At 41.7% G+C, this 24,783-nt stretch overlaps 1 protein-coding gene across 4 annotated transcripts in view; it reads right to left on the bottom strand.

Annotated features, from left to right (window-relative positions):
• The window catches only part of ZFAND4 (zinc finger AN1-type containing 4), a 54,790-nt gene that overhangs the window by 1,029 nt on the left and 28,978 nt on the right, over positions 1-24,783 (bottom strand). For all 4 annotated transcript variants that reach the window (XM_073585841.1, XM_073585845.1, XM_073585842.1 and 1 more), the window contains 7 exons: positions 20,664-20,739; positions 20,515-20,582; positions 14,645-14,831; positions 9,546-9,693; positions 7,838-8,959; positions 4,939-4,993; positions 2,304-2,421 (listed from right to left, as the gene is read on the bottom strand). In XM_073585841.1, coding sequence (XP_073441942.1) covers positions 2,304-2,421; positions 4,939-4,993; positions 7,838-8,959; positions 9,546-9,693; positions 14,645-14,831; positions 20,515-20,582; positions 20,664-20,739 — 1,774 coding nt within the window. The remainder of the gene's footprint in view (positions 1-2,303; positions 2,422-4,938; positions 4,994-7,837; positions 8,960-9,545; positions 9,694-14,644; positions 14,832-20,514; positions 20,583-20,663; positions 20,740-24,783) is intronic.

Raw genomic sequence — 24,783 nt, 5'->3', positions numbered from 1 at the left:
AATGCGAAAGTTCAGGAGACATTACAAAGAGCGCAACAAACCGGTTTTGCTGTTGTGTGGAGAAAATGAACTTTATTAAAACATGTATTCTGAAAAAAAAAAAAAAAAAAACCATGCGGCAAAAACAGATCTATAAATGAAGTTGAAGCTACCAAGTGTCCTCACAATCCTGTAATTCTTCATTTGCCCTGTGGCAGCGCTGCAGAAGACTGAACACTTGTCCAGGTTCACCAGCAGATTCTACGTCAAAATTCTATTGCCACGCAGATGCCTTGAATCACACTAGCCGTATGGCATCAGATGCGAGAGGCTAATGACCCTCGGCTCCAGCTCTGCTGCGAGCGGGAGCCGAGTGTCAGTGCTCGATGCTGCGATTCTCTCGCATGACAGCTTTGGAGCACAGCTGCGGAGGAGATAGAGAGCATCTCGGCGGGAATCGCACTGCACTCGGGCGACATTTCACTCGCACCCATAAACTTGTATGGGTGCGAGCTAGCGGCGTCTCGCTGCAAATTGCAGCATGCTGCGATTATTTTCTCTGGCAGATTCAGCCGTGTAATACAGAAGCGTGACTTAGGCCTAAAAGAGGATACCGATGCTGCTCATGGACCGCTCCTGCCAAAGATTCAGCTACTCCCTGTCAGAGCAGCAGTTTATCTTCCTGTTGACAGCGTGGGACTACCAGTGTCATGCTGACTGACAGCCAACTCCAGCTGCCCGATTAGGGGAAGCTGACTGTCAATCAGCATGACCCCGGTAGTCCCACGCTGTCAACAGGAAGATAAACTGCTGCTGTGTTGACAGGGAGTAGCGGAATCTCTGGCAGGAACAGTCAATAACCGGCACTGGGCACAACAGGCAGGTAGTTGTCTGTTACCTATATTTTTTTTCTTCTTTTAAAGTCCAAGAAATCCCCTTTAATGATGGGGCAGAATGTGCCCGAATCACTCTGTTCAGAGAAAAGTGTGCACTATGGGTATAATAAAATGTACCCTTTTATTAAACTAGGCCAGCATGTATACTGACAGTAATCACTTCATAGCCCTGGGCCACTAGCGTTAACCCTTCCACTACCCTAAATCACCAGGGCATGCCGACATTCATACCTTTCATGCCACAGACCATCAGGGACGCTGATATTAACCTGTGCAATATCTTAGACCACCAGGTATTCAGACAGACAATCTTCACTGCATTAGACCTGGTTACTGTGTAATACTATTTACATGGATGCCATGTAGTCAGTCCTGTTTATAGCTACATAATAAACTTATTAAAAGTAAGGTGAAGAGCATTAATATTTAAGGCGATTCAATATCGCCCAACTTAGGGACCGTAGTGTGCGGCTGCATAGAAATACATAGCCACACACTCCGGTCCTGAGTGCCAGTGGCAGTGCCCTGTATTGAGACTCGAAACTCGTGCGAGTTTCTCGCAAGTGTGGCCCCAGCCTTAAAGAGATTGTCCAGGCTTGGGACAAAAGTGGGAGATTTGCATACTTGTGGTCATGTGTAGACTAGATGCTTCCAGGTTCTCTCAATTCAATTCTCTTGAGAGAAGCTGAAAGAAACTAGTCAGCATGTGACCGCCAGTGTGCAAATTGTATACACTTGGTTAGGTAACCACCCGCTCTCAATACTGAGGGACCGTGATAGCCCGCACGCTATCAAGATTCAGTAATTGGCAGAGTGCGCACGCTGGGGACAAAGGTCTGTCATCAGCAAGGATTCTTTGGTTCCGGCACCACGAAAAGGCAGGCGCGTGACCGCAAGTATGCCATTTGCATACATATAGCCATGGCCGACTAGAGGTTCGTGGCCTCACTCAATACAGGCAAATTCATGTGCATTGAGAAGGCTGGACACATCTAGTCAAAAGTTCTAACAGTGTGCACTGAGAGGATTCAGCAGTTGGCAGGCATTTGTATCATCATTGGTCAGCAACTGACCAGGAAGCTGCCAGTAGCGGATCTTGATGATTAGCCCAAGTGCATTCAGTGTGGCAGAACATTCATTAGACAGCCATTAATACCAGCCAAGGTGTGCAAGTGTGGAGATTTCTGCATGTGATGTTCCTACTTATGATGCTTTGAAGATTCTCTTAATCGCTTCAATATTTGCATATAATTAACATCCATCAGTCCATGACTTTTCCCTTCTTGGTGTTGTAATTTCAATGTTGTAGAGCGTATATATCACTAAATTGCACTTTAGTGTTTCTAACAGCCTGCAAGTCATTTTTTCCCCTCATTCTGTTAATCCACAGGGTCATACTCAGCAGACAGACAGCATTTAAGCAGTTACCTGCATTCATAGCTAGTCGCCAGGCCAGTTTTCTTCCCACAGAGAAAGCAATGTTTTGTTGCCTTCTTCTTAGTCCGAACAGTGGACTTAACAGGAGGAAAGAGATGTGTAGCTTCAACTGTACAGAAGAGAATGGGAAGAACATTAGAACAGAGTTAGCGAGTAATGCTGCAGCCAGGATTTAGGTCTAAGGTTTCAATAATTTTACAGTTTTTCGCTTTTAAATTGGTCTTTCCTAAAACAAACCTGTTAAGAAAAGAGTAAAGAGTTGGGCAGGTTAAATGCCACCTTTAGTTCTCAAGGGAGATAACCTGTGGAGTGAAGTGTCTGGCTTTACTTTACTCTCCCCATTTAGAACACATGGTCGCTTGGTTGGATTGAGGAAGCATTTGATTGGGGATTGAGCTAGCATTTTTCGTAAATAGGGTTCGAGAGAGAACCTACACACATGGTCAAAGTGAACAAATGAAAGTCAGACATTGCTTTTCAACCATGCTGCCGGAGATTTTTTTTTAAATAAAACTCATTAAATAGGTCTGGACAGAAATGATGGTACCCTTAACTTAAGATTTTGTTGCACAACCATTGGAGGCAATCAGTGCAATCAAGACTTCTGCACCTCTCGACAGGTATTTGGGCCCAAGAGCAAACTGCTCCAGTTATCTAGTGTTTGAAGGTTGCCTATTCCAGACGGCATGTATCAGCTCTTTCCAAAGATGCTCAATAGGATTTAGGTCAGGGCTCATAGAAGGCCACTTCAGAATAGTCCAATGTTTTCCTCTTAGCCATTCTTGGGTGTTTTTAAGCTGTGTTTTGGGTCATTAGCCTGTTGCAAGACCCATGATCTGCGACTGAGACCAAGCTTTCTGACACTGGGCAGCACATTTCTCTAGAATCCCTCGATAGTCTGAGATTTCATTGTACCTAGCACAGATTCTAAACACCCTGTGCCAGATGCAGCCCCAGAACATAACAGAGCCTCCTCCATGTTTCACAGTAGGGACAGTGTTCTTTTCTTAATGTGCTTTATTTTTCCATCTGTGAACATAGAGCTGATGTGCCTTGCCAAAAAGCTCCATTTCTCTCTCATCTGTCCTTAGGACATTCTCCCAGAAGCTTTGTTGCTTGTCAGCATGTAGTTTAACAAATTCCAGTCTGGCTTTTTTATGATTTCTTTTCAACAATGGTGACCTCCTTGGTCATCTCCCATGAAGTCCACTTTAGCTCATACAACGACGGATGGTGCGATCTGACACTGATGTTCCTTGAGCTTCAAGTTCACCTTTAATCTGTTTAGTAGTTTTCTGGGCTCTTTTGTTACCGTTCGTATTACAAGTCTCTTTGAATTGTCATCAATTTTCCTCCTGCGGCCACATCCAGGGAGGTTGCAACAGTCCCATGGAGCTTAAATTTCTGAATAATATGTGCAACTGTAGTCACAGGAACATCAAGCGGCTTGGAGATGGTCATATAATGTTTACCTTTAACATGTTTGTCTATAATTTTCTTTCTAATCTCCTGAGACAACTCTTTCCTTTGCTTCCTCTGGTCCATGTTGAGTGTGATACACACCATGTCACCAAACAGCACAGTGAGTATCTGTAGCCCTCTATACAGGCCCACTCACTGATTCCAAGATTGTAGATGCCATTTAGTGGACACACCTTATCTTCAGGGGTACTGTCCAGGCCAATTTCATGAGTTTTATTCATTTATTTTTTAATTCTGTGGAAGCGTGGTTGAAAAGCAATGTCTGACTTTCATTTGTTCATTTTCACAGATTTTTGATTTTTTATTACTTCTGTCAGAGTCAAGTTATTTCTGTGACCATTGTGGGTTTTTCCTGTCATTAAACGAGAGGTACTAACAATTTTGACCGTGTGTATTGAATGTATATGTCCCCTTAAATTTACATTTGATGGCCATATTGTTTAGAATGTCAAAAAGAGAATGCAGGTGGGATAACCATTCTGCTAAGGCTACGTTCACATTTTGTTTGTCTATTCCTAATACAATGCTCTCCTTAGCCTTTGGTTCTTGAGATGTGTGGCACACAACATGATATGAAACAGCACTGTGACTACTTTTCACACTTTATATAGGCAGACTGACTGATTACAAGTTTGTAGACACCTGTGATGCCAATTACAAGACACCTTATTTTTGACATGTCACTATGAAAATAATTTGACCAATCTTTTCTAGGGGTAGAATAACTTTTCATCCTGGCCATTTTTTTTTTTTTTTTTTTTTTTTTAATATTTCTGTTGATCCTCAAAAAGCAAGGTATGAATTGCTCATTGCTTAATATTCAAATTTACACTGAAAATTACTTTTGTTCAGTTTCAGGTGGTTTTGCCTTCATTAACAGATGTGTACCAACAATGTTGTCCATGTGTTAATTCAATTATATACTGCTCAAAAAAATAAAAGGGACAATTAACCAACACAATGTACTAGGTGGTGTTCTTTATTTTTTTGAGGAGTATATATTTATCCACCCACACAAAATATAAAGGGCAACATAGATGCAGCTACCAAACAGAATTTTCTTCATGTATATTTACTAATCTACATAGAGCATCAGTTATTGGTTCTACAGTTAGGAGTTTTTGTAAGAAAACTTGACTCTTACTTGTGCCTCTTCCACAGCTTGTATTTATCACACTCTGTCCAAGTCTATGAGGCGTCTAAAACATAACAGGAAAAACAGTTTCATCAGACAATACATTGACACAATGGCGTGACAATGCTACACAACTGTGTGTAATAGGTAGAGATATACATCTCTCATTCACAAACACAGTTTGCATATACACCCACTTCATATTTCTTACAAATAGCCAAAATCTAATACTACTTGGTGAATGGAAGGAAATATCTATATATAAAACTGCATGTATGTATGTATGTATGTATGTATGTATGTATGTATGTATGCATCACAAAGCATCCTTCATTTCACCAGAGCTGTTCAAAAGAAGCAGAGCCGTGATTGGTTGCTATGAGCAACAGTTTTCCTTGCAGCCAATCACTAAGCATCTCTCATTTCACCAAAGCTGGTTAAACGAAGCTGAGCTGTGATTAGTTGCTATGAGCAAGTTTTCCCACTTGACAACACCTCAGCAGACACTGACATGGTGGGAGAAATCTAGCAACCCCGGGAACATAAGCTCCCAGCCATTGTCTGCCCCCAGACAGGAGCACAGAGCACATGACAAATGAATCCCCCCCTCCCGTGGATCATTGGTATGCAAGTTAGGGCAAATCCACTCTTTTTACTACTGACCCCAGGCTTTTCTTAAAGGGATCTCCAGTATGGAAGGCAGGGCAAATCCATCCAGTGTTTTGGTACTGACCCCATGCCTCTCTTAAAGGGATCCTCGGTATGGAAGTCCGGGCAATTGCCTTCAAATGCTCTGGTACTGACCCCAGACTCTCTTAAAGGGATCTCCTGTATGGAAGTCAGGGCAAATCCCTCAGTGCTCCGATTCTGACCCCAGGGTTCTACTAAAGGGATCATTGGTATGCAAGTCAGGGCAAATCCACTCAGCGCTCTGGTTCTGATCCCAGGCTTTCTTAAAGGGATCTCTGATATGGAAGTTAGGGTAAATGCCTCAGCGCTCTGATTCTCACCCCAGGCTTCTATAAAAGGAATCCTCGGTATAGGAAGTTAGGGCAAATCCCTCAGCACTGTGGTTCTGACCCCAGGCCCCTCTTAAAGGGATCATTGGTATGGAAGTTAGGGCAATTCCACCAAGCGCTCTGGTTCTGACTCCAGGCTGACAGGATGATGTGGGATATTATAGTTTGTGTGACTATGCGGAGTGGGCGGGGCTATACACTCAGATTATATATCTCTGATATCATTATAATTTGTTATAACTTACAATAGGTAGTTACTATGCCCAGGCAGCGCTGGGCTCTTCAGCTAGTGTATAATACGATACTCAAAGATCAGTGGTTATCCCCCAGGAAGTGTTTGGGCAGCTCTGCCATTGGAGAAATGGAGCATTACCTGGCACCCATTTAAAAGTATGGGCCGACCAATTAATTCATTTAGATGTTGTTTCCACAGGTTTTCCCCAGGGGTCACACTTGCGAGAAACTCACACCTCAATCAATACCTGGCACTGCTGCCAGCACTCGGGACCGGAGTGTGCGGCTGCATATATTTCTATGCAGCTGAATGCTCCAGTCTGAGTGGTGCGAGACTCGTGCGAGTTTCTCGCAAGTCTGACTTTAACAAAGGGCTTACTCAGACATCCATGTTTCATATATGTGTTCTAACCATATTTTTCGTGGCTAGAATATGCACTCATTATCTAAGGATCTGTCCACATGTGAGTTTTTTATTTTGCGATCTGTGTACGAGAATTTTTTTACATTTTTTTTTATTTTGCTCAGATTAAAAAGTCACCCACGCAATTGTATTAGTCTGTGAAAATCACACAAGCACACAGATACCAACAGTGTACCATACATGCGATTTTTAAACATTGTAATGGTAGAACAGTTGCTTTTTTTTGTATATGAAAAAAACAAAAAAACAAAAAACAAGTCACTGATGAAAATCATAATTTTTTTTTTTTTTTAGTATAGTTCTTCTGATAAGCTGCTGCAATGCCCTGCACAAGGCCTATTGTAGCTTAAGTACCCATGGTTATGACCACTCAGTGATCATAACCATGGATACCCAAGCTACTGCAATGCCCTGCACATGGAGTAAGCGATATAGCGAGTCACAAGAACAATACTACATTTCTAATTTGAGGTATTTGCCACTACACCTACAACATATTGGTATAGGAATACCCCTTAATGATGAATGGCATGAGCAAGAAGGGAGAATAGATAGGTGAGAAAGGCATTTTTGTTATAAAATGACATGTTGCAAAGTTTCTTCGCTTGTACATGTTGAAATTAAAAAAAAAATAAAAATAAAAATATGAGACTAACCTGTTCTACAACCCACTGCAGTACATACAGTAAGTAGATCTAATTAAATTATTTTGCAGTCTTTCAAATGAACAGGTCTGCAACTGTACTACGTTTTTTGGGTTTTGTTTCTATGGCATTCGTGGCGTAGTAAAAATGACTTTTTTGGTCATTTCAATTACACAACCAAATTTCTTTATTTTTTTTGTTGGAAAAGTACCCACCTGCCCACCAGTGGAATTAAAGAGACAGGTCTCCTTTAGAGATTAAATACAATTTTTCAACGCCAATGCTGAAGTAGCCTTAGTTAGAACCCATTAAAAGAGACTGAGCACAATGACTGATCAAACCCAGTAACGCAGCTCGGTGCGGCCATTTACATACTCCTTGCCATCTGTTCGTTTTCGCATCAATCTTCACCCCCTCCTCTTTGGCTCTATGAAGCCAAAGCCCTCAAAGAAGGGTGAAGCTAGATGTAAACCAAGCAATTTGGGAAGGTGTATTGAAAAGGTTTGGCCATGCAGTGAAGCACAGAGTGCCTGTACTTGGTTTGACCAGTTATTCTGTGCCAATAGTCTCTTTAAGTGAATACTTACATTGAAGATGTTCAAACTGTCATGTAAGGAGATTGCCTCTTCCTGGAGAGTTGTTGGCGTGACAAGAGGATTTCGAAGTCTTCTGGGATTACAGGACCTGTTCAAGTCATCTTTACTTGTGCTTCGAGCCAGCGAAGCAAAAAATCCAAGATTATTAAGTGATCCCATGGGTTCTTTAGATGCTTTATTAACGAACTCTGTCATATCTCTAGCCTCCATTTTTGAAATCACATCTGATCCCTTCCCTGGAGATTCCACTTTCACACCTCGGAATCTAGTAGTCCTAGAAATGGTAGGATCGGCCATGTTTTGGAGTTGCAGAGAATGGAAATGACTGTGTGAAGCTGGTGGTTTCAAGCTTCTGAAATCAAAACACTTGGGGTGACGTGACTTTGAGAAGGTGGCATCATTTAAGTTTGGAGAAAAGTGGATGGGTGACAGAAACTTGCTTCTTGGTGGACTTACTTCAGAAGTATTAAGAGATGTCTCCATCAAATCAGAGTTCAATGGCTTGGAGAGTGCAGTCTGATGCGTCTCAATGGTAGCGGCCTCTTGGTTTCCATCCAACAGGTCAAAATCAGACTTCATTTTTCTCAAGCTGCAAAGTTCTCCATACAGCTCAGGGGGTCCTGCCTCTGCCAATAATGCAAAGGATTCAGAAATTGACCTTGACGCATCTTCAGATGAGAAAAGGTCCTGGTGTAAAATGGGGTCACTGTCTTTTTTCAGCACACTATTCTTGGGAAAAGGTGTAATCGGGGAGAGAACTGCATTTGTTGAATGGCTCGCATCTTGAAGTTCTACACGTGAAACCTTGGGGGGCAAGTTAATACTAGAGAGTGATGGAATTAATGATGGGCTTCCCCAGGTCTCATCTGCTTTCAGAAAGTCACTAGTGATAGATGGTATTGTCCTAGCAGCACCAGTTAGGGTAGAAAGTGCATTATGGGAAGACTCCGAGACGTATGGGTTCCCAGGAGGTAGAAAAGTTTGTCCAATGTGGGGAAGAACTTTTAGGAGCCTGTGACGAGAAGAAGCCATTGAGTTACTTGTAGGCCGAGGAGCATTAGGAGGCCGAGGAGCATTAGGAGGCCGTGGTTTCAACTTTGAAGACATCTTCGGCTGCACAAAAACAAAAATTGAAGGGAGACATGAGAGCATTGCGCAACATACAGCATTCATCCAATATCTTAAAGGATAGGTAATAAAATGTGGGAAACAGACTGCTGCGACTCACATGGATCATGAGACTGGGGGTCTTTTGTCCTTTGTGTAACAGTGACAGCTGGGACCCACACTGATCCTGAGAATAGGATCCCAAGCCCCTCATGTGAATGGATCAGGGAGGGGAGAAGGAACCCCGGTGGAATTCCCAGAGATTAGTCCCCACACACACACACACTTATCACCTATGTGAACCCGCTAGACAAGAGCAGCCACTTTCCATATTTGTGATAAGTTCAACTACAAAACTAATAAAAGAATCCGGCTGTCAAGTAGTTCACACAATGATAGCTACACTCAAATACAACCCTGGGCATTCACGTTACATACCCATGAGTGAGAGCTATGCGAGTAGAGTCCGGTTATCTGACTACAACACATTGGTACGTTACATCCGGTTCATTATACATTTTGTGATTGCAGTTTTCCAAGAAAATAGCCATACTAAAGAGAAACAAACAGTTTATGGCATTGCTTTAAAGACCTTTTTATTGAGGTTCATGTTCTCCATCTTTGATTTCAACAACTTCATTTTGTTCATAGTGATCGAATTTTCTATAATCTGTTGGCCAGATGGAGAAGCCTCAATGTCATCCTCATCTTCAGCGTACAAGTTATAGACCGAACCTCCACTAACAAGAAGACAAAAAGAGTTCATGTACAGAACAGGAGAAATTCAACCAGAAATTAATAAATGAATAGCCATCATCCTAATGTAGACCTCTCCATTCTTTGTAGGTGGGAAAACTTGCAAAATCAGCAGTAATATATACAGTGGCATGTAAAAGTCTGGGTACCCCTGGTCAAAATTACTGTTGTTGTGACCAGTTAAGCAAGTTGAAGATGGAATGATCTCTAAAAGGGCTAAAGTTAAAGATGACACATTTTCTCTGTATTTTAGGCCAAAAAAATTAGTCATTTTTTACATTTTAAAAATTACAAAAAGGAAAATAGGCCAATGCAAAAGTTTGGGCACCCTGCATAGTTAGTACCTAGTAGCACTCCCTTTTAAAAATATCACAGCTTGTAAACGCTTTTAGTAGCCAGCCAAGAGTCTTTCAATTCTTGTTTGATGGATTTTCATTCATTCTTCCATTTCTGTGAGATTCCTGGGTCGGCTTGCATGCACTGCTATTTTGAGGACTAGCCGCAGATTTTCAATGATGATCGAAAAACCTTTAGCCATCGCCTTTTGAGGTAGTCCATTGTGGATTTTGATGTGTGTGATCATTATCCATTTGTAGAAGCCATCCTGTTTTCAGATTCAGCTTTTTTTTTTTTTTTTTTTACACATGGTGTTATGTTTGCATCAAGAATTTGTTGAAATTTCATTGAATCCATTCTTCGCTCTACCCATAAAAGGTTTCCTGTGCCATTGTCTGCAACACAACTCCAAAGCATGATTAATCCATCCCCACGCTTAATGGTTGGAGATATGTTCTTTTCCTGAAATTCTATGCAATTTTTTCTCTGCACATACCTTTGATCATTGCGACCAAAGAATTTTATTTTAACTTCAACAATTCACAGGACTTGTTTCTAAAATGCATTGGGCTTGTTTAGATGTTCTTTTGCATACCTCTGATGCTGAATTTTATGGTGAGGGTGCAGGAGAGGTTTTCTTCTGATGACTCTTCCATGAAGGCCATATTTGATAAGGTGTCTGAACAGTAGAACAATTACCACAACTCCAGAATCTGCTAAAATCTTTCTGAAGGTCTTTTGCAGTCAAGTGGGGAGGGTTCTGATATGATGCCTTTTTAGCAATCCTACGAGCAGCTCCCTCTGAAATTTTCCTTGGCCTTCCAGACCTTATCTTGATCTCCACTGTTTCTGTAAACTGCCATTTCTGAATTACATATTGAACTGCGGTAAGGACAACTTGAAAACGCTTTGCCATCTTCTTATAGCCTTCTCCTGCTTTGTGGGCCTCCACCATTTTCAGAGTGCTAGGCAGCTGCTTAAAAGAACCCATGGTGGCTGTTTTTTCGCACAAGATTAGAGGAGGCTGTGTTTCTAAACCTGTGGAATCTGCATCACCTAGCCTTTCCTAACATTGAGGGTGAACAAACGATAACCCTTACAGGCTAATTAAGGTCTGAAACCTTGGTCAAAGTTATCTGAGCACGCAAATCTTCAAAGGTGCCCAAACTTTAGCATCAGACCATTTTCTTTGTAATTTTTAAAATGTGAAAAAATGACAGTGTTACTTTTTAGCCTAAAATACAAAACAAATGTGTCATCTTTAACTTTAGGCCTTTTAGGGTATGTGCACACGCTGCGGATACCGTAGCGGTTTTGGCCGCTGCGGACCCGCAGCAGTTTTAGCTGCGGTGTACAGTACCATTCAAATGAATGGTAACCAAAAACCGCTGTGTAGATGGTGCGGATTAATCCGCAGAGTCTGCACACACCCTTAGAGATCATTTTATCTTCAACTTGCTTAACTGTTCACAATAACAGTAATTTTCACCAGGGGTGCCTAAACTTTTAAATGCCACTGTACATATTTTTTATACTTCAGGATAGGGGAGTTCAAACCTTGTACTAAACTAGTTATGACATGGAGGGCATCATAATAATATGCACATCACAGACCTTCATGATTAGTCAGTGACTACACACTTTTCTTCAGAGACCAGACAACCAACTTAATTGAAGAGTTTGTACATAGACATTTGTATTATAGCCACCACAGCATACTTTACATGATTATTATTACATTTTTACATTGTAGACTGTGCTGGATAATGTCTATACTTTCAACCATCTCCAAGGCCTCGTACCCCATTATCTACACATCTTTCCACGACTGGTTTAATTAGAGGAAAGAATAGCTGGATCTTTTTCGTCCCCTAGTTTGACACCTATGAACATAGATGACATCTTAGCTTTACAGAATCGCCTTTTGGAGAGGTCACCTTGTCACTGGTATGTGGCTTTACACAATCAAAACTACACAACTTCTTTACATATCACTATGTAGTGGGCGTAATGTATTCACTAATTGCGAAGTGCAATTAAAACAGATGCCCCAGTATAAATCCTTTGAAATAGAGAAAAAAAAAAAAAAAAGAGAAAAAAAAAAAACACTTCTGCAAAAAAATATTTAACATTGCTCAGTGTTCACTTTCCTTGACATGATCTTTATTGTGCAGATTGCTACAATGACATCAATACCCCATTTATACAATTTTTTTTAGGTTTTACTAGTTATGATAAATAATGGAATATAAATATTGATAGCCTGGGGTTTGCCATGATCAGTTATATAATAGACTACTTTTTGATCACTTTATCAGAGCCTGGATAAGCAAGAAACAGCAATTCTGGTCGTGCTTTTCATGATTTTTTTTTTTACCTGCGTTCATTATGTGGGCTAAATAATGATATTGTTTTATAGTATGGGTGCATATGATTACACTGTTACCCAGCCAAGTTTTACTACTTTTGCATCATGCTATGAGCGACATAGCTCTGTAAACAAAAAACAAAACAAAAGTTATGAGGGCATGCATTGTTAGTTTTTATTGGTGCAATTTTTAAACAGTTATTTTATTTTTGGTGCACATTTCTGACATTTCTTCAAATTTTTTTTTTTTTTTTTTTTTTTTTTTTTATATAAATGTATGCATGCACGTATATTCATATATGTTCACTGTGCATGAAATTATCCTCAGTGTTTGACCGACAGGTAGCCCATTAGACTCTGCCACTGGCGGGATCTGATCAGCTGTTGCGTATGGCAGACCCAGAGGCCATTGACAGGCCTCCAGATGCTATAGAAGCCAATCAACACCCTGTGATCAAGCTGCAGAGGTGTATATGGCTCTACAGTGGGAGTGCTCTCCCTCTGTTAAACTCTTCACGCGCTGCTGGCACTAAACAGACCGGCATGTGAGGAGCCCTGTGAGGCTCCAGCAACTAATTGCACAAACCGTAGAGGAGCTGTGTAGTGTGATCAGAATCACGCACACACCAGTCTTCCAGAGTAAAACATCATCTGTGTAAACTATGAATATACATGTCATATAGCGTTAGGGGTTAATGTACTGCACTCTGTATACCAATTACAGTCAAGTACTCAAAAGGGAAGGATGTGGATATCCCAAATAGTCATGTAGTCTAGTCCTTAAACCTGGCTCCTTCCAGCTTGATTGACATCCCACTGACTTCTCCGAGTCTTGGATGTGCCTTTGTAGAATAAGATGGTGGTTTAGGACAGGTGCCGCAATCCAAGTGACAGGTTCCCTTGAACAAATCATTTAGTCAGCAGCAGGTCCTGCTGACCTCATCGTAGATACACAGATCACTTTGCTCTGTACACACGGAGGCATGCAGTAGTGTATGCATTTGTGTTGCAGAACCTCATGTATAAACCAAAGTTTAATGGAACTTGAAAACGGACTTTGCTGGAGATATTACAGCATCAATTGTTCATGATTTTCTGCAGAACACACAGGGATCCACAATTTGATGCAAAGGAAAAGAATAGCGTCTTGCAAGGGTCAAGATATATCGGTGCACCAATATCTGCACAGTGTGACACTATGATCATCATCAGTACATGCGTTAATGGACAAGGCTACTTTTTTGTTATGGGAACCAACTTTGATCCTCCTAACAGGAGACAATGGATTTTTTATCTTTGCAGCATACAACTGGTAGTAGTGACCGCCGCCATGGTTTGCCGAGCATTCCTCCCATCAGTCGAAGATGCTCCACACACAATAGATGACCATTTGGCCAGAAGCCACTATGCCAAGCTCTGCATTAGAGTCCACTGGCAACAGCTTACCTCACCACTAACAAAGAATCTGCAGCCCAAAGTTGGACGTGCTTGAGTCTTCTGCATCATTGACTCATTTCACCTGCAAGGTGTGATCTGCAAAATGTGTGTCCTGTAAAGAGATACTCGGTGCATCAAAGGCTGGGCATGGAGGGTAAACACCTCCCCAGGAAGAAGCCTCCAGCTCACACAGTCCTATACAGGTATTCTATGTGTTCATATCTTCAGCACTACTCGTTACATCTACATATGAAACCAATGTATAGACGGGACTTTCATTCCTTATTATTACAATGGCACTTTCCTCCATCTTTGCTGCGCCAAGTGTTCTACCCCATTTCTTCCTGTTTACCCATTTATTTTCTAGCTCCAAGTGCCTCAATCATTGATAGTCACTGGATATTTTATTAATGCCATTCTCCCATGTGCTATATATTTGCACCTTAGCTATTCTTGACATTATGTGCAGCTAGAAATGCATATAGTGTATTTATTATTGTCTATTTTTGGGTCTGCATCATCATCTTCTCTCCATCTGCACTGTATGTAAGAACCTCCACGTCTCTCACCCTCTGGTTAGTAAGTGTATGAAAAGTGCCTTCTATCATAACTAGTACATTTATTTGCCCACTTGATGGCCTTACTACATTATGGGGACTTTATTCTGTGATTTTTTTTGCTACCATCCAGATTCCCCTGTATTGTAGACCACGTACTCATTATGACTGTTTGATGCATACACCTTTAATTATTGGTCATCTATAGGTATTAAATGTAAAGAAAGTGGGGTTTACCTGAGCGATTCTGATAATGGTGTCAGGCTACCATCCCCTCTATCCACCACACGGAAGAAATTCAGCTGATCTCCTTCACGGTATACCAGAAATGTAACCTGCTTATTTGTAGGGGTCTTTTCCCACAACTCCTCCCGGACGGGGTCCATGAATTCTGCCATCTCTCGGACGGAGTCATCCAGTGGCACTGAACACAGCAAACAAATACATTAATAACACAAGGCAGGATCAAATCTTGTTGGCCCTCATGTCACATTTTTGAAAGTCTTCCGCACATCAGCTCATTGGAGCAAGTATAGGATTTTCAGTGAAGACTTATGATGAAACCACGCTCTGGCCATTTACGCAGAAGCACCTGTGAGAGTCTGACCTAGATTTCCCCATTGACCAATATACAGATCATTTATTTAAATTGGGAAAGGAAGCAGGATATTCACCGTCGCTTCCTGTCGAGGAACATCCTCTTCCCAATGTATTGCCATTGCATGCTTTCACATCATCTCCAAGACGGAATTTGGGCATCTTGTTTTTAAATGGCTCTGCAAAGTTGTTCTACAAAACGTAAAGGAATTGGATCACAGCGGCCAATGACATCCCCCAACTGCAAGAGAAAACTTACATCTAGAGGAAGTGATTAACCCCTTTACCCCAAGGGTGGTTTGCACTTTCATGACCGGGCCAATTTTTACAATTCTGACCACTGTCCCTTTATGAGGTCATAACTCTGAAACGCTTGCATGGATCCCGTTGATTCTGACATTGTTTTCTCGTGACATTTTGTACTTCATGTTAGTGGTAAAATTTTTCATATAACTTGCGTTTATTTGTGAAAAAAAACACAAAACGGAAATTTGGTGAAAATGTCGCAATTTTCCAACTTTGAATTTTTATGCCCTTAAGTCACAGATACGGCACACAAAAAACTTAAGTAACATTTCCCACATGTTTACTTTACATCAGCACAATTTTGGAACCAAAATTTTTTTTTTTTTTTTTTGTTAAGAAGCTATAAGGGTTAGAAGTTGACCAGCGCTCTCTCATTTTTACACCACCATTTTATTTTTACGGACCACATCACATTTTAAGCCACTTTGAGGGGTCTATATGATAGAAAATACCCAAAAGTGACACCATTCTAAAAACTGCACCCCTCAAGGTGCTCAAAACCACATTCAAGAAGTTTATTAACCCCTCAGGTGCTTCACAGGAATTTTTGAATATAAAAAAAAAAGTGAACTTTTTTTTTTTCACAAAAAAAAATATTTCAGGTTCAATTTTGGAAAAGTTATTGTACAATTTGTCCTGAGTACGCTGATACCTCACATGTGGGGGGGGGGGGACCACTGTTTCGGCGCATGGCAGAGCTCAGAAGGGAAGGAGCGCCGTTTGACTTTTTCACTGCAGAATTGGCTGGAATTCAGATCGGACGCCATGTCACGTTTGGAGAGCCCCTGTTGTACCTAAACAGTGGAAACACCCCACAAGTGACCCCATTTTGGAAACTAGACCCCCCAAGGAACTTATCTAGATATGTGGTGCGAGCTTTGAACCCCCAAGGGCTTCACAGAAGTTTATAACGTACAGCCGTACAATTATAAAATCATATTTTTTCAACAAAAATGATCTTTTCACCCTCAATTCTTACTTTCCCAAGGGTAACAGGACCCTAAAAGTTATTGTGCAATTTGTCCTGAGTACGCTGATACCCCATATGTGGGGGTAAACCACTATTTGGGCGCATGGAAGAGCTCGGAAGGGAAGCAGCACCATTTGACTTTTTTGGCTGGAATTGAGATCGGACACCATGTCGCGTTTGGAAAGTCCCTGATGTACCAAAACAGTGGAAACCCCCCACAAGTGACCCCATTTTGGAAACTAGACCCCCCAAGGAACTTATCTAGATGTGTGGTGAGCACTTTGAACTTCCCCAGTGCTTCACAGAAGGTTATAAACGCCCGGGCGTGGAAAAAAAAAAAAAAATTATATATATATATATATATATATATATATATATATATATATATATATATATATATATATATATATATATATATATATATATATATTTTTTTTTAGTATTTTTTCCACAAACAAGATCATTTAGTCACCAATTTTTTTTATTTTCCCAAGGATACCAGGAGAAAATGGACCCCAAAAGTTGTCCAATTTGTCCTGAGTACACGGATACCCCATATGTGGGAGAAAACTACTGTATGGGCACACGTCGGGGCTCGGAAAGGAGGTAGTGACGTTTTGGAATGCAGACTTTGATGGAATGGTCTGCGGGTGTCATGTTGCCTTTGGAGAGCCCCTGATGTACCTAAACAGTGGAAACCCCCCACAAATGACACCATTCTGGAAACTAGACCCCCTAAGGAACTTATCTAGATGTGTGGTGAGCACTTTGAACCCCCCAAGGGCTTCACAGAAGTTTATAACGCCCGGGCGTGAAAATAAAAAAAAAAAATCATTTTTCTCCCCACAAAAATGATTTTTGCCCCCAATTTATTTTCCTAAGGGCAACAGGAGAAATTGGACCCCAAAAGTTGTTTTGCAATTTGTCTTGAGTACGCTGATACCCCATATGTGTGGGTAAAACATTGTTTGGGCGCATGGCAGAGCTTGGAAGGGAAGGAGCACCATTTGACTTTTTCAACGCAGAATTGGCTGAAATGGAGATCAGACGCCATGTTGCATTTGGAGAGCACCTGATGTGCCTAAACAGTGGAAACCCCCCCCAATTCTAACTCCAACCCGCCCCTAACCCTAATCTCAGCCCTAACAGGAAGATGGAAATAAATACATTTTTTAAATTTTATTATTTTTCCCTAAGGTGGTGATAACGGGGGGTTTGGTTTACTATTTATGGCGGTTTTTAGGTTTGGCAGCTGTCACACGCTAAAAGACGCTTTATTGTAAAAATAGTTTTTGCATCACCACATATTGAGAGCTATAATTTTTCCGTATTTTGACCCACCGAGTCATGCGAGGTCTTATTCTTTGCGGGACGAGTTGACGTTTTTATTGGTATCATGTTCGGGCACGTGACATCTTTTGATCGCTTTTTATTCCGATTTTTGGGACGCAGAATGAACAAAAACCAGCGTTTCATGAATTTCTTTTGGGGGGTGCATTTAAATCGTTCCGTGTGCGGTAAAATTGATAAAGCGGTTTTGTTCTTCGGGTCAGTACGGTTACAGCGATACCTCATTTATGTTTTGGCGCTTTTATGCAATGAAAACAATTTTACATAAAAAAATTATTTTTGCATTGCTTTATTCTGCGAGCTATAACCTTTTTATTTTTTCGCTGATGATGCTGTATGGCGGCTCGTTTTTTTGCGGGACAAGATGATGTTTTCAGCGGTACCAAGGATATTTATATGTGTCTTTTTGATTGCGCGTTATTGCACTTTTTGTTCGGCGGTATGATAATGCATTATTTTTTGCTTCGTTTTTTATTTTTATCTTCTAAGGTGTTCGCTAAAGGGGTTAACTAATGGGACAGTTTTATAGGGCGGGTCGTTACGGACGCGGCGATACCAAATATGTAATTTTATTTTATTTATTTTTTTATTTCCAAAAAATGAATTAGGGAATAATTTTTTTTTTTTTTTTTTTTTTAATTTATTTAGCGATTTTAAAATTATTTTTACACTTTAACTTTATTAGGTTGTCCCAGGGCGGACATCACTGTCCTGTGACAGATTGCTGATCTGTCACATCACTGTGACAGATCAGCAATCTGTCACAGGCAGTGTGCAGGTTTCCTCCTTGTCTGCGCTTTGCAGGCACTGAGGAAGCCTTGGATCCGGGGACCTGCAGGGAAAGAGCCCCCCGCAGCAGCGCTGCACATTGCGCTGCTGTGGGGGGGCTCAGGGAAGCACGGAGTGAGCCCCCTCCCTGCCGATGCTTCCCTTTAACACCCGATGTACCGCAATCGTGTTTTATCGCGGTGTGCAAGGGGTTAACGTGTCGGGGGCGGTCCGTGACCGCCCCTGACACATAGTGGCGGGTGTCAGCTATGATAATCACCACATGGGCGCCGCTGATCGTGCTAGATGTACTATCCCGTCCATGGGCATAGGGGCCCGGGTCCCTTGGACGGGATAGTACGTCTGATGTCAGAAAGGGGTTTGTGCCAAAATTTACATTCATGCATGATGAAAATAGATCCTATTTGAGAAAAAACAAAAAAAAAAAACAAAAAAACAAAACCGCATGGTCATAAAAATATTTACGTTTTATCATAAGAATGGTGCAAATCAAAAATCAATTTCCTCTATGTAGAATCTTAGTACAGTTCTCTCATTTGCCATGTACCTTTCCTTACATGCAGGGCATTGCGAGACCTTAGGTATCCATGGTTAAGTCCACTGATCTAGTGACAGTTCGGTTATCCATGGTTACGACAACTAGCCAACTTAGGTCCTGCACATGAGGAAAGACATAGCGCTAATCAGAATAACTATACATTTCTAATTGGAGTAATTTACACCTTCTACATACTGGGATGGGAATAACCCTTTGAGGCTCTTTGTATGCCACAGATCTTAGCTGGCCAAGTATGACCAGTCACTCTGCATTCTTCTAATGCAGTAATAAGCCTAGGATAGTATATACAGAGCCTGTTGGGACAGAGGAATCAAGTTTTACTGCTGCGTGTAGCTAGGATGACAGAAGACAGGTGGTTGCACATGCGAAATCACAGCAATTGCACGCAGCAGCAAAATTACATTCTTTTGTTCCATTCAGCACTGTATATAATAACCGCTGACAGTTTACTGCACTAGAAGACAGCCAGCCAGGATGCAGCTACAGAACAGTAAAGACCGACGGTGCATGCCCAGATTTAAATTAAAAAAAGTGAAGTATTTCATAAAATATATTATATTTATATATATATATATATATATATATATATATATATATATATATATATATATATATATATATATAGAGACCACTGTGTCCGCTAGGAGGCGCTGTGTGGGTGTCCCAGGACAGGCGTATAAGTATTTCCAGTGTCCTGATAGGAGTAGGATGCTGAATGATCGTAATGTATCAAGTGGGTGGCCTTGGGATAAAGGCTTGATTATGTGCTGATCAGCAGAGCTGATCTTTCGTGCCAATGTGTTAGGGTGAGCTACCTACAAATCCACCTAGGGGTGTGTCTAAAAACACCATAGTGAAGTATATGTGTATGAATGCTTGAAGGACCTGTGATGAGGTCATAGCCATGTGACCCAGTGGGCGTGGCTACGGACCATATAAGGTGCCCAGGGTAGGTCACATGAGTGAATGCTGGGATCCGGTTGGTCCGTATGAAAGGTCTCGTCTGGGCTGACGTGAGACCGACTGAAGGAAGATGGGTCTGCCTTCCTGTACACGTGAGAGGTGTGTGTGAGAGTTCCCTGGAGGGAATGAATGTCTGCACTGAGAAGCAGCCATGAGGTAAACCCAGACAGGGGATATAACTCTGAGACTAGAGAGCCTGTGTACTGGACATTGCTTACCCTGGGGTCACACAGGTTGTGTAGAGTGAAGCTCTGTCATGGACGCTATGCTGTTTATATGAACTTTCTGTTGCTGTTCCTGGTTTATGATGCCTAATAAACCGCATGGGCTGTTGGAGTTATGTTAAAAAACCTGTGCCAGATGGGATTTATTGGCTGCCAAGCGAGTGTTCCCCAACCTTGAATGACGATAGATCTCTCTATCCATCTCATTGCTACTGCAGGGTGTTCAGAAGCCCAGCTCTAGTAACAGTGGTGGCCCAGCTAGCAAACAGTTACCAGCCATCTTGTGGATAGGTGATAAAAAGTCCATTGTGGATCATCCCTTTAAACTGACCACTGAGACCGTACATACCTCTCCGTGTGTTAATTGGACCTCCTCTCATAGCCAACACCAACTTCAGAGTGCAACCTTCTGAGATGCTGGAGGGAAAAAAAAAAAAGTTTGCAAGGCATTACGATGGGTTAAATAGTTTAAAGAACTAAAACATCCAAAATACTCACTTGTAGTCAGTCAAGCAATACTCATCCTCCAATTCCATGTTATTCCAAATTAAATGTTGTTGTGCAATGGGAATGCCTGGAACGAGATCAAGGCAACATGGCTGTCATGTACAGCAGGTTACAAATGATCAGGTTTACATTCATGGATGCAACCCGTGGGAACACACGTGTGTGTGATATATATATATATCTCTCTCTCTCTATCACACACACACACTGAAGAGCCCGGCGCTGCCCGGGCATAGTAACTAACTGTGGTTAGTTATAGCAAATTATAATTATCCTCCATCCCATAGTCCCGTGCCCATATACCCATCATACATATCCACGATCCCATAGGCCCGTGCCCATATACCCATCATACATATCCTCCATCCCATAGTCCCATCCTCCATCCCATAGTCCCGTGCCCATATACCCATCATACATAGCCGCCATCCCATAGTCCCGTGCCCATATACCCATCCTCCGTCCCATAGTCAACCATTATGACATCATAATGAGCGGCGTGGCTTGCAACCTATGATGAATCAGCGTCACCATAGCAACCATTATGACATGATGAGGGGCGGGGCTTGATGCACACTCACACTCTTTCCCCCCCCCCCCCCCCCCATTATGTAGATAGGGGCAAAATTGTTTGGTGAATTGGAACGTGCGGGGTTAAAATTTCGCCCCACAACATAGCCTAGGACGCTCTCGGGGTCCAGACGTGTGACTGTGCCAAATTTTGTGGCTGTGAAGGTGCGGATGCCAGTCCCGGACACACACACACTTGAGCGTTATATATTAGATATATACGCATACACACACTTGTTTAATACAGAAAATATTTTTAATTTTTTCTGGTGTCCAATGCTCCATGTCACTTTTTTTTTTTTTTAAATAAACACATAAATTCCTGTTCACCCCAATAGCCCCTGTGTACCAACTTATCCACTTGACTTAATCAAGGCCTGGTTATGGTCGGTCAAAAACGCAGAGAGGGGGCGCAAGGTGAGAAAACTTGTCCAAGTATATTGAGGCGAGAAGGAAGAGGCTATGGCGTGAGCAGCCAGAAAAAAAAAAAAAAAAAGCTAGAATACTGGGATTGGCAACTCTTGTCCAGTACATTACGGATCACTAGAATACCCTCCGCATGGAATGCTGAGAACATGCAGCGGAGAAGGACGAAGCCTGTCCCTAGATGTGATAATCTGCACCTTGAATGTCCAGGGAACTGGCAGATATGCCTAGTCTTAAAATGGGATTAAGAGAAAAATGGAGCGAGATCACCAGAAGAGAGAACTTTCCAGGATGTAGAGATTTATTGCTACAACAAGCTACGCAGCCACCAGCCTGGGGCTGTAGATTTTGGAATTCACGGTGGCCATCAGATCTCCTCTGGGTACAAGCAAGTCAGAAGATTCTCTCAGTGATAACCATGATGTGCGAGTAAGGTACTGCTTTCAAGTATAAAGCCAGAACCGGAACCAAGTAACCCAGAGGTGGTACTACCAACACTACCACTCCAGTATCATACACTCTGAGGCTATGGATTCTTTAGAGCATACAAGGCTCAAACTTAAAGTTTTAAGCTTTAATAGAAAAGGTGCAGTGCTTACAATAAAAGGATATACAAATAAGAAAATAAAGAGTGACATACAAATATGCAAAAACAGTGGTAGAATATAAGTGAACAAACTTACAGAAATATCTGAACTTTGTAGTCTGGCATTCTGCTCCCTGGGGGGGGGGGGGGGGGGGGGGCGCACGAACATGGAATGGCTCACACCAGTTTAGCTGTCTCAGTCTGAACATCTTCCCTTGTGTAAAAGCCTAATTTATAGATTTAACCTGGAGATCAGATTTCTAGACCAGCCGCTCATGTTAATATTCTAATTGCTGGTTTGGAGACTACCAATGAATACATTATTTTTCTCTGAACGCTGTTTGTATAACTTTTTTCTCATAGTAAATAGATGAGTCAGGCTGAAATTTGGCATCTCACTGCAGAGGCACCAGAAGGTGTGAAATGTTTCCACTTTGTGTGTTCTCAGGAAAGCCCCCTGGGGATGAGACCAGGAAAACAGTCTGTCACAGGATAACATAGGTCATGACCTTTGTTTAGAGCTGCAACATAGAACAGATGCCAAGTTGCTGCTGGTCATACATCCATACAAATACATATGTCACTACACGCAGGTTGACTTTTTTGCAGCGTATATGCTGCAGAGAAGTCAAGGACAGCTGAATGTGACCTCACAACTCGGCTGCTACCTCTAGATTGCAGGCTGCATGATGCATCCATACAGCTTGCCATCCAGCAGAGCTGACCTGAACCCCATTCTCTTTATTGGGGGCCTGACAATACAGTGTTTGACACGCCGTCATATGCATGACAGAGCAGCAAACACAGCTTCTGATCGGCGGTGAAACCATCCCCACCGGTCAAAGCTTACCTCCGGTCACTGGTGTCAGCTGATGGGACTACTGATCCATCATCCAACACCTGCTACCGCTAATTACAATGAAAGCAAGAGTGGCGGATGGGAGTATTAATTAGCAACTCCTGTGCTGCAAATAATTTAAAAAAAAAAAAAAAAAAAAAAAAAAAAAAAAAAAAAAAAAAACACCCTTTGTGGGTTCCCCCCTATTTTTGATAACAGGCCAGACAAAACTCACAGATGGTAATAATCATGTATGACATAAGTACTAGTGATTGGAAGCTGTGGCATGAGGATCCAAAAAAGGAGGAGATAAAAATATTTGATCTCCAAAAATTATTATATAAAGTCAGATAAGTATATTTTAGTGCTCAATGATTCAAGTTTTATTAGTCCACTCAGAAGCTCATGTCACAGGTCCAATCATCAGTAATCACAAATCTGTGTATATCACCACCGGTAAAATAGGAAAATATAAAGTGCTATACAAGATCACATTATCAGAAATATATTTTCATTTAGCTTATCAAAAATGCATTTCTAAATTCAAAACAATCATGATTCTCTATGGATTATCAACAATAAAAAGTGCACAGTGCAAAACGCCCAGTGTGAACTTACCCTAAAACTAGAGGGAGATCTTTTCACAGGCTGCTGCAAAAACCTTAACGGTGTACCGCAAAAACAAGCTACTATGGTTTTTGCGGTACCGTTGCTTTAAATGGGGGCCGTGTCCGTAAGCCGTGAAAAATATCGAGCGAGCTCGATGTTTTTTTCACGGCCGTAAATACGGCCCTTACAGAAAAACAGCGCTCCGACTAAATTTTGCGGCCCCATAGAAATCTATTGGGGCCACAAAAGCATGGCAAGTGTAAAAGAAGCCTAAAGTGTTGATACACATTGCATCACAAACAGTGCACTGGGGACTGTACATGCTACAAAGGACATGACAGGTTCCCTTTAAAGGTAGAAAGGCCTACAAACAAGCACCAACTGAAGTCAACTGCCGTAAAGGCCTGGAACAGCAGTCACTGCTTGCAAAGGATTCTGTACAGCAAAGCATTTGACAAAGTATCTCACACAATCCTTACTGAAAAAAATGTATGGAATGGACAAGGCATCTGTTAGGTGGATTCATAACTGGCTTAGTGATCGGACCCAAAGAGTGGTCGTAAATGGCTGCACATCCAGTTGGAAGAATGTCTGAAGTGGGGTTCCACAGGGCTCTGTCCTGGGCCCTGTATTGGTCAACATCTATCAACGATTTAGATGAAGGAATTGAGGGTAAACTGATTAAATTTGCTGATGACACAAAGCTAGGAGGGATAGCTAATACTAGAGGAGAGGATTCAAAGAGATATAGAAAAACTGGAGCAGTGGGCAGCAACTAACAGAATGGTATTTAACAGGGAAAAATGCAAAGTACTACAACTGGGCAATGAAAATGAAAAAAGCATATACAAAATGGGAGGAATAGGGCTAAGCAACAGCACATATGAAAAAGACTTGGGTATACTAATAGATCACAGACTGAATATGAGTCAACAGTGTGATGCAGCAGCAAAAAATGCAAATGCAATTCTAGGATGTATTAACCGAAGCACAGTCTAGATCACGTGAAGTCATTATTGCCCTCTACTCCTTTGGTCAGACCTCATCTGGAATACTGTGTCCAGTTTTGGGCACCAGATTTT

Source organism: Dendrobates tinctorius, unplaced genomic scaffold (genome assembly GCF_039654945.1).
Source record: "Dendrobates tinctorius isolate UK_male_01 unplaced genomic scaffold, ASM3965494v1 ptg000089l, whole genome shotgun sequence".
NCBI lineage: Eukaryota > Metazoa > Chordata > Amphibia > Anura > Dendrobatidae > Dendrobates > Dendrobates tinctorius.
The sequence above is the reverse complement of the archived record's forward strand: the minus strand, read 5'-3'. Positions and strand labels throughout refer to the sequence as shown.